This window comes from Myotis davidii, unplaced genomic scaffold (genome assembly GCF_000327345.1).
Source record: "Myotis davidii unplaced genomic scaffold, ASM32734v1 scaffold242, whole genome shotgun sequence".
In the NCBI taxonomy this organism is placed as follows: domain Eukaryota; kingdom Metazoa; phylum Chordata; class Mammalia; order Chiroptera; family Vespertilionidae; genus Myotis; species Myotis davidii.
In genome coordinates this window covers 3,083,581-3,094,227 of record NW_006295821.1, presented here as the reverse complement: position 1 = coordinate 3,094,227, position 10,647 = coordinate 3,083,581, and the positions used below count along the sequence as shown (strand labels likewise).

The 10,647-nt window shown below is 35.7% G+C and overlaps 1 protein-coding gene across 1 annotated transcript in view; it reads left to right on the top strand.

The window, feature by feature from the left end:
- Nucleotides 1–10,647, top strand: part of MYO16 (myosin XVI) — a 439,204-nt gene that overhangs the window by 271,300 nt on the left and 157,257 nt on the right. Inside the window, exons 25-27 of the mRNA XM_006770695.2 lie at nucleotides 3,643–3,818; nucleotides 6,160–6,240; nucleotides 6,705–6,910. Of these exons, the coding sequence (XP_006770758.1) occupies nucleotides 3,643–3,818; nucleotides 6,160–6,240; nucleotides 6,705–6,910 (463 nt within the window). The remainder of the gene's footprint in view (nucleotides 1–3,642; nucleotides 3,819–6,159; nucleotides 6,241–6,704; nucleotides 6,911–10,647) is intronic.

The window sequence follows — 10,647 nt, the reverse complement described above, 5'->3', positions numbered from 1 at the left end:
TGATAGTCTTTCATGAAATAAGGGGACACCTTTAAGCTGGAAGTAAGATATTCCTATCACTTCTGGTTTGAGGAACATACTTGCCTTAAGCCAAACAGCACAGTTACAATATATTGTTTTACACAGGGAATTACTCTGCTTGCCTCTTAGAACTTAGGGTTTTTGTGAGTTCTCTGAAAGACTGAGACTAATGATAAAATATGGACTTGGAATAATACCACATAGAAGGAAGAAATTGTAAAAAACAGTCCTATTGATTATCATCAAATGTCTTATTGGAAATGTCTTATTGTTTTTCAATATTTGAACTTTCATTTATAACATACTTTCAGTTAACCCACACATTCTATAAAGATTTTATATACAGCATGTTTTCCAAGTGGTACAATGATATTTTCTTATTTTTGTATTTTATGGTCATAGAATATATATTTAGAATGAGGATATGATGGCTAGTGATATTGCAATTCTCCTTATTTTAATAGAGTCCCAACATTTTAAAGCCATTCTTTTGTGTAAACTTGCTAAAATTTCCAAGAGAAAAACTAGTGATTCTTGCTTTATTCTAAACACTTCAGGATTTAGGCACATTGAGGAAGAAGACAGAATTCACCAAGTTCAAAGATCTCCCATATGTCCTTATTCCATATTTTTTCATTTCCTTTCTTTTATTCTTTTTTCTCTCTCTACCATTCTTCTCTTCTCTCCTTTCCTTCTTTCCTCCCTCCCTTCCTTCCTTCCTTCCTTTGTACCCTTCCTCCTTCCTCCCTCCCTCCCTCCCTCCCTCTCTTCCTTCCTTTATTCTTTTATTTCTTCTTTCCTTCCTTCCTTCCCTTGGTGTGTGTGTATATACATATATTTTTGATTCATTTGAGATTAAGTCAAATGCATCTTTATTCCTAAAACTCTGGTATAAGATCAAGAGTATTATCTTATATAACATCAGTAAATTCTCAGAATATGTAACATCGATACAATAATAGTAATGTCTAATTATGAGCCCCTGTAAAACTTTACCAGTTATCCTTGATCACTTTTGAAGGTGGCATACTTCAGGTTTTTTGTTTTGTTTTTTTAATCAAAAGTCACTGTTTTTTCTTTGATAAGTACTTTTTAAGGAAGCACTTTGAGACAATGTAAATATTTTTGTCCTCATCAAACTTCCACCCATTAGTTTTGCATAAATGAATGCTTCCTACCTAAATTAATGATTTCTCTATGGTTGCAAGATTATGGTTTTCTAACCCATTTTTTCCATCAACAGTAAATTCTACTATAAGAACTCATCTTTCTGATTAATTAATTATCAATATGAACTCATAAATTCTTTTGTTTTTTTCCTTGTCTCTTTAAAAATGTTATTGATGTAATATTGTTTGATAACATTCTATAAATTTCAGGTGTACAGCACTGTAATTTGGTATTTGTATACTTTGTTATGTGCTCACCACCAAAAGTCTAGTTTCTTCTTGATTCCCTTATTTTACTCAATGAATCATAATCCATTACTATTATTATTTTGATGTTGAAATTGCCAACATGTGGCCAGTGAGAGCCTCCTATGTCTTTTTGACAGGTTCTCATACTTTTAGCACTTCCTTGAATTTTTTTTTTCTTCCAAGATGTTCCAGGCTTTTCTCCCTTGCCTCAGATATAGAATCAGCCATGTGTCCAAGAAGCCTTGATTTATTTTAGAGTAGAATAGTATTTATTCTTAAACACGAAGGTCTGGGGGCCTCGTGAGCTCATTTCTATTGTGGTATCATGGCTTTTTGGCTCTTTCAGAACTACCAAATTTAAGATATAGATATAGAAAATATGCAAATATATAAAAATACTAGAGGCCTAGTGCATGATTCATGCACTGGTGGGATCCCTCGGCCTGGCCTGCGCCCTCTCACAATCTGGGACCCCTCAGGGGATGTCAAACTTCTCTCTCTACCATTCTCTTCTCTCCTTTCCTTCCTTCCTCCCTTCCTTCTTTCCTCCCCGCAGGACAGGCTGATGGACCCCACCGGTGCACGAATCCATGCACCAGGCCTCTAGTATGCACATAAGATCTTTGGTTAATCACTTTCCACCACCGCCCTCCCCCTTTCCCTCTGAGATTCATCAGTACGTTCCATGTTTTCATGCTTGTGTGTTGAGCATCTGCCCCTTGGTGGTCAGTGCGCATCATAGCTATCGCTCTAGTATGCACATAAGATCTTTGGTTAATCTCTTTCCACCACCACCCTCCCCCTTTCCCTCTGAGATTCATCAGTATGTTCCATGTTTTCATGCTTGTGTGTTTTCATGCTTGAGCATCTGCCCCCTGGTGGTCAGTGTGCATCATAGCTATCGGTCAAATGGTCACTTAGGCTTTTATATCTATAGATATCTATATAGTTATATATTAAAGTCATGAATTTATGCTATTACCTCTATTTTTCATCTAACACCAAAGGGCTTCTTTTTGCCTTCTTGCATTCCATGACCATGTCTTCCCTCTCTGGACAGTTCTCCCTAGTTGTCTATTTGTTTATTCACAGAATGACTTTGCACGAGTGCATTGGTAATAAATACGTTAGCCTGGACAAGCAAAATAATATGGGTGTAGAAAAGGTAAAATGAGACAGTTCTCCCTAGTTGTCTATTTGTTTATTCATAGAATGACTTTGCACGGAGTGCATTGGTAATAAATATGTTAGCCTGGACAAGCAAAATTATATGGGTGTAGAAAAGGTAAAATGGCTTTGGTACAAAACATTGCTAACTGTCTGATGGGCTGAGCATTATCCTAAATTATTTATGCACACTATTTCACATTTTAATCTTGTAGCAATCCTCAAAGTAGCTAGTGTCATGGTCATTTTAAAGAAAAGGAAACTAAACCTTAAAAACCTGCCTATATATAGATAGAGGTAACACAAGAAAAGTGCCTTCTGGAAGTATACTTTCCAAAGTGTTTTCCCCAATAGTTCCTGTACCCACCAGGTACCATACATAGTTATTACAATTGTATTGACTATATTCCCTACTTATATGTGAATCTAAAGAACAGACTAAATGAACAAACCAAATTGAAATAGACTCATAGACACAGAGAACAGACTGATGGTTGCCAGAGGGGAGAGGTGTGGGGGCACTGAGTAACAAAGGTGAAGGGATTAAAGAGTACGGATTGGCAGTTACCAAATAGTCTCATAGGTACTTACATCCAACCCTGAGACAGCTTAGATTCTTGGGAAGCATGTTCCTGGGTAGTTACTTTCCTGCAAGAGGAGTTCCTGAGAGAATCCATGTCTTCATGACTTGGGCAAGTGCATTAAAGCCCCTTAGGATTGATCAGTTAAGATTCTGCTCAGACAGCTAGGAGAGTAGTAAGTGACAATTAGAGAGTGAGGGACCAAGCACTCAGGTGGAGAACTGGGAAACATAGATCAGGACACCTGGCCAAGGGCAAGGGCGGTCAGAATTCATCAAGTGGTATAATGCATTGTGGGGAAAATAAAACAGAGAGTGGCAAAGGGAAAGATGGGCTCTTCAATTACATCTTCCACTCTGAATGTGTTACTAGCTGAAGGACTTGGAAGAGGAGTAAGTATAATGTAAATAACAATGTTAGTGCCACCTTACAATATTCATTTATTTATTTCCTAGCTAGTGAAAATGTCGTGATCAATCACTTGTTCCAGTCGAAACTGTCACAAACAGGATCCCTTCTATCTTCCTATCCTTCCTTTAAATTCAGAGGACATAAATCTGCCCTGCTCAATAAGAAAATGACAGCTTCTTCAACTATTGGAGAAAACAGGAATTATCTAGAACTTAGTAAGGTAGGAATTTTGTGATTGCCATTTGGTTGTTTTTAAGTTTGCTTAGAATGTTTGCTTCTTTTTTTTAAGAAAGCACAATTATAATTAGTAAAGGAAAGAAATTTTTATTTTCATTTTTAAAAATTAAATGAAAGCATGCCTACTTGAAGTATAAACACAGAAAGAGGGACCAGTATAGGAAAGTACTTTCCAGTGAAATTTCAATAGCAAATACAGTATTTGTAATTGTGTTGGTTGTCTGTGCAACATCCTATTTATGTTTCATCTCTATGACTGTCTCTGTGATGAATGGGAAGTAAATTTAGGGCTAGTAGGCTAAGGTGGAATTAACTTAGCTACCTTATTCTGTTGACATTAATTACTTGAGAGGTTTTAAGTCTCGGAACATAAATTGCAGTTTCTCACAAAAACAGTTCCTTTTTCAGGTGCTAGAATGTTTTTACTGCATATTTTGTAGAAATTTAAGTTATTTTTTTATTATACTATTTTTTCAAATGTGTATTTGTCTCACACAAGTGTGGCTGCTCTTACAACCTAATGGTTCAAACTATTTGTGAAATAGAACTACAAATTCAGTACAGAGTCTTTTCAAACTGAAATGTGTTCAGTTTAAAATTCAGTGTGGCCCAGTTTGTTTTGCTTGCCTCTACCAAAACCATAAAAGATGAGAAATATGATTGGGAAGGTGTCCAGGACAATCATTTTTAGATACTCAGTTGTAGCTTGCTGGAATGCATTTTAGCTTACCAATTAAAATGAAAGCATAATTAAAATCAGCTCTATTTTAGAAGAGTGGCAGAAATGTGTATAACATATTAGAAATCTCTCTCTGTGTGTGTGTGTGTTTCCTAGGCCTGAGACTTGGGGATCCTTTGATATAGCTATATGATCACAGGAATTCAATCTCACTGAATACAAAAATGGCACCTTTTACATAAAAAAAGACAAAGATTTACCCTTTATAAGGAAGATCTCTATCCCTGAGGGTTTCATTGAACCTGTTGGCCCTTCCTTTCTCAATCATCCTGGAAATCAAGAGCAAGAAATCACCGCACACCTCTAAATTGTAATTTTTAACCTTAATTATTAAACATTACCAGGCATAGATGCCATTAGTCTTTTCCCTAAAGGACTGCAGAAGAGAGATAACTCACAGTAGTTCCTCCACCCAGAAAGGGATATTGAATGTTTAATTTCAAGGGGTGGAGATTTATTTATTATGATTACTCCTTAAGTGTTCCATTCCTCACTTCTGTTCAGACTGCCCTCATCCCTGCACGTCCTCCCCTGTGACTGGCAGAGTAGGTAGGAGTCAGCCCACTTTTTAACGGAGCGTCACACTGGGCTTCCTGTTTGTAGGAAAAGGTTGATCCTGGACCAGTCACGTCATTTGACAGTCCCTCATCAGTGATAATTAATCATTTCTGTTTGACAGTTGATCTTAATGGAAGGAAAAGAGCTATTGCCATGGCAGCAATAACACCAAATTGACAAGATTTTTATTAGAATATTTTCTTCTATAAAGATCTTTCTATTTAAAGATAACTGATTTTGGATCACTAGATATGTTGGCTTAAGTCTGTATGATTTTGTGAAATGTAAAGGTACATTAGTGGTTGAGATTCCTTTTAGACCATGGTAGAATTTAATTAATTTCCTTGTGCCCTTTATTTCTCCATTCCCCCTGGCTTCATTTTAACTGACTTTTTTTTTTAATCTCCATTATGATTTAATCTTCACTACACATGATTTTTTTCTTTTAAGAGGTGTATTTAATTACTTATCACAGAAAATAGTCTATTGTTCTTTTTCACAGCCAGGCAAACGTTTTGTAGTTTAAAATGAAGAAAAGGAAGGGTAGGGAAAAATAAAGGGTGAGAAACGAATCATAGTTAATCTTAAGGAAACAAACCAATGGTTGTTAAAACATCAAATCTTTGTAACATAAAATAGTGTTATTTTGCCCTAGAGTCAGTGACATTTCATGATAAATGTGGACAGTTAGTTATACAACTAGTAAAAATACCAGGGCGAGTTTATTGTACTAACAAGTGAGTCTGGATCTATATTTAATTTCAAATTAAAGTGGGCGCGGATGCTTACAGCCACCTACTTGAAGGGTTGGTAGTAATGGTTGTTATTTTATATGTAGTTTCCCATTTCCCCAACATTATGGTAGTGTTACAGAAAATCATTTGATACTGATTTTTATAGTCTGTTTTAAATCTATATCTGCCTGTCAGAGAATTTACATGGATGAGAGAGTTAATTTTTTTTCTTCTAAATGGAATTTAGTAAAGTAAATTTTCCCACCCTTTCTTTGTTTTTGTTTTCTTTATAGTTATTGAAAAAGAAAGGAACTTCTACATTTCTTCAAAGACTGGAACGAGGAGGTCCAGTCACCATTGCTTCACAACTCAGGGTTAGTGATGTTTTCTGATTCTAAAACCTAAATTTTGATCATATCAACTGTAGAGGGTTTATATAGAATTTCCCCTGCCCCATTTTGGACCACTTGAGTACCTTTACACACACACATACACACACACACACAGAGTGAGTGAAGGCATAACTTTTAAAGTCCTGATCGAAGGTAAAGATTTTTTTAAAATATATTTTATTGATTTTTTTACAGAGAGGAAGGGAGAGGGATAGAGAGCTAGAAACATGGATCAGCTGCCTCCTGCATACCCTGTCCTGGGTATGTGCCCGCAACCAAGGTACATGCCCTTGACTGGAATCAAACCTGGGATCCTTGAGTCTGCAGGCCGATGCTCTAGCCATTGAGCCAAACCAGTCAGGGCTGAAGATAAAGATTTTTACTTAAAAACTGCTTTATATTTTGTTGTCTTTGAAGAATCAGTTTGGTTTTACTTCTCTCCTTAGAAATCTCTAACGGATATTATTGGAAAACTTCAGAAGTGCACTCCACACTTTATTCATTGCATCAAGCCCAATAACTCAAAGCTGCCAGATACCTTTGATAATTTTTACGTGTCTGCTCAGCTACAATATATTGGGGTCCTGGCGATGGTGAAGATCATCCGATACGGATACCCTGTTCGCCTGTCCTTCTCAGATTGCCTGTCAAGGTAAATTTTGTTCGTGAAACACTGTTCATTGTTCAGTAGAGCATGCCGACCATATTGCAACGAGGGTCTTTCTGGTCTTTTCCTTTGTTATGGTGTTGCTTTTATTATTCATTTTCCCCCATCCAGAAGAAACAAAATACTCTGGGAAACAAGGAAATGCACTAATAAAGCTAATGTAAAAAGTTGCTAAACTTTGATACCTTGGAAATCATTTTCAGGTTCTCTTAAGTTTGGTGCATTTCTTGGATTTAAAGATTTACAAAATTGTCACCTATAATGTTTACATAAAGGTTATTATTTGAAGGAAGAATATGTATATGTGATTATTTTCTTTTTTATATCTATGAACAAAACATTTTTTTAGATTAGGGGCTGATAAAAAATTCATGGGCCAAATTTAGACCATCACCTATTTTTGATGATAAAGCTTTATTAAAACAGGTGAAAATGTCTGATTTTAAGGAATCAATAAAAGGGGGGGGGCAGACAAAATAAAAACCGGAAAGCATTTGTTAATCCTATATAAAAAGATGAAATTTTAAAATAGTTTTGATATAAAATAGTAATAAAGATGTAAGAATAAAATCTAGGATTTAAGGTTGCAAACTAACTGTACAATAGAGTATGGAAAAATATTTTTGACGATCTATTCATTTTAAGAAAAGAGATTTTGAGAATTTTTTTGACCAGAAGTTCCATTTGAGTCACTAGTCTGGAGAAGCTGCTAAACTTAAATCAATAAGTTAGAAATATTTAGCTCAGAACAAAGGGCATAGTATTTATGACTAAAACCCTATATTCAATTTCTTTAACATTTGTTTTTTCAAAAGAAAGAAGTAGCATTTCCTCATTGTGTGTTTTGGTAAATTTCACAAAAACACAGAGAAGCATATAAAAATCATATGAATTTTCTTCAGCTATCTTTTAAAAAAAAAACTGATGGAATATATGCAGAAGAGAAAATAAAATTGGCCACAAGTCACGATAAATTATTTGGAGAAGGAATATGTTTAACCTGCAGGTTTATATTTCGGATTGTCAAAATATCTGTGTGTTAAAACTTTAAAGATGTAAATAGACACACTGTCTCCTATTTATAGGGAAGAACTGCAATATATTTTCCACACATAATAGTTTGGGCATTCAAAGTAATCCTTCCCACTTGTTTAAGTACAAGTGGTCTTTGGATTAATGAGTTTAAAATCTCCCTCTAAACAAGTTTAAAGTAATAGATTTCCAAATTCACCCAAGACCTTTCACATGCCAATCAATACAAATTAAAATCCCAGGACCCCCTGGTGTGTCTTGTGGTGAGGGGTAAGGTACAGGGGTGGGCAAACTTTTTGACTCGAGGGACACAATGGGTTCTTAAACTGGACCGGAGGGCCGGAACAAAAGCATGGATGGAGTGTTTGTGTGAACTAATATAAATTCAAAGTAAACATCATTACATAAAAGGGTACGGTCTTTTTTTTCAATAGTTTTATTCATTTCAAACGGACCGAATCCGGCCCGCGGGCCATAGTTTGCCCACGGCTGGGTAGGACCTGCTAGTAGCATATGATATCAGAGGGTCACGGGTCTTGGTAAATTGGAGTTTGGGCAGCAGTAGTAACTTCCCAAACATTGCTGAGAACAGCTGTTCCCCATTATTGCCCATGAGAATCACTCTAGGCTTGTTAAAACAGATTCCAGGGCAGCACGCCTGAGTTTCCCACTCAGTAGGCCTAGGTGAGGCTGTGAAATTCTCATTTCTAATGGTGATGCTGACATTGCTGATACGTGAACAACCCTTTGAGAACCACTGGCCTCGAATACCTAGCCATCTGGAGCTATGTCTTTGTTCTGTTTTGTATGTGTGTGTGTGTGTGTTTTCCCAGCCAAGAGCTGAAAGTATGTGAATGCCTTGGTAAGCAAAGTGAACTTTTTGAGGCTGCAAAATCTCAATGATTTATTAAATTATTAATTGAAATCTGCAAATTTTTCGAGATTCCCTAGTGATCTGTATACACTAGGAGTTTGAAAAACACTGTTGATGGATTTCTATATTGGATATGAAATAGGATTAATCTAATTGTGAAAAATTTTAAAAATATATTTAATGCATTTTTTTCTGTTTCCTTACTTTGTTAAAGTGTCCTAGAATCATGGAATCAAAGAAGGTTTGCATTAAAGGCCCCCTTATGTTTCCTCTAGTATAACCTTTGGTAGCTGTATAATTCTTTTTTTATTTTGTTTTTACTGTTGACACTATTATAGACAGTATCCTCCCATTTCCCCCCACATTTGCCCACCTCCATCCATCCGCCTTACCCCACCCACGCTCCTTGGCCGTCACCATCACCACACTATTTGTCTGTATCCAGGGGCTATACATATATATTCTTTGCCTAATCTCTTCACCTTTTTTCATCCAGTCCTCTATCCCCTCTGACACCTGTCAGTCTGTTCCATGTATTCCTGCCTCTGGTCTATTTTGTTCCTCAGTTTCTTTTGTTCATTTGATTCTACAGATCAGTGAGATCATATGGTATTTGTCTTTCTCTGAATGGCTTATTTTGTTTGACTACTGTTCCAGCAAGCAATTATTTGAATTGCCCTATTCCCTGAGAAAAGGGTAGAGATATATATGCTTTTCTTGCTATACTATGACTTCTAGGCAGGGACTATCTCTTATTTAGTCACAATTTCTGTGCATTTTTGGTGTTTAATCAATGTTTTCAGAATGAACCTGACCTTGAATATTAATGGTTGTCCAATTTGAAGTAATGTTCCTGCATAACAGACACCATAGCTGTACTTTATTTGTTTAAAAGAGTAGTGGGGATGGAAAGTGATATTTTTTGAAAATCTCTGCATTTCTTTAGTCAACCCCTTATTTAAAAGGCAATGTGATGTCTAATTATTATCTTTATTTGCAATGACATATCAATAGAAATTGCATTATTAAATTATTTCAATGGAAAATTGTCATCATTTATCTTAAATGAAGGATGCCAGTCTGGAATATTATCACAAAAATGCCAATAAATAGAGATAATATGTCTTAATAGAACTTGAATAAAACACAATCCACATACTGTCATGTCAGAAAATAACATGATTTATTATTCAGAAAGCGCATCAGAACTTTGAAATCTCCCCAGGCTATCAAGCATCATTATATATAAAAAGCCTAGAGGTGCAATTTAATAGAAAATTTTGGTTGCCAAACTATCAGACAACAGAATGCATTTTTCTTATGTAAAATATTTATTTTCTATTCATAGCACCTTGTCTTAACTGCTAGAGAATAAAATCCTGTCAAAACAAATGACTTTGTTTAGTATACAAAAAGGAATGTGGTTACAAAAAAAAATGGACAAATATAAAAAAGATGTCCAGTTTTGAGGCAAACACCTACTTATGTGCTCAGCATTTATTGTTTCTGATATCCAACATGATAACATCTGTGGACAATGGACATTCCAGTAGAATCTGCAAGTGAACATGACTATATTACAAATTTGCTCCCTGGTATCTGGGCTTTAATTACTATTCATCATGCTGAGTCTTCTTAATTGAAAGAGGAGAATTGTTGTAGTTGAGAGGATCTTATTTTGATTAAGTGTAGAAGTATGCTTGTTGAATTTTTCCCTGATAGTGTCAGAAGCTTCCTAGGGGGACGATAAAGGTATAAGATCTTGTCTCTCGTGGCAGGAAACTTCACAAGTTTGGATATATGAGGAAGAAGAAAG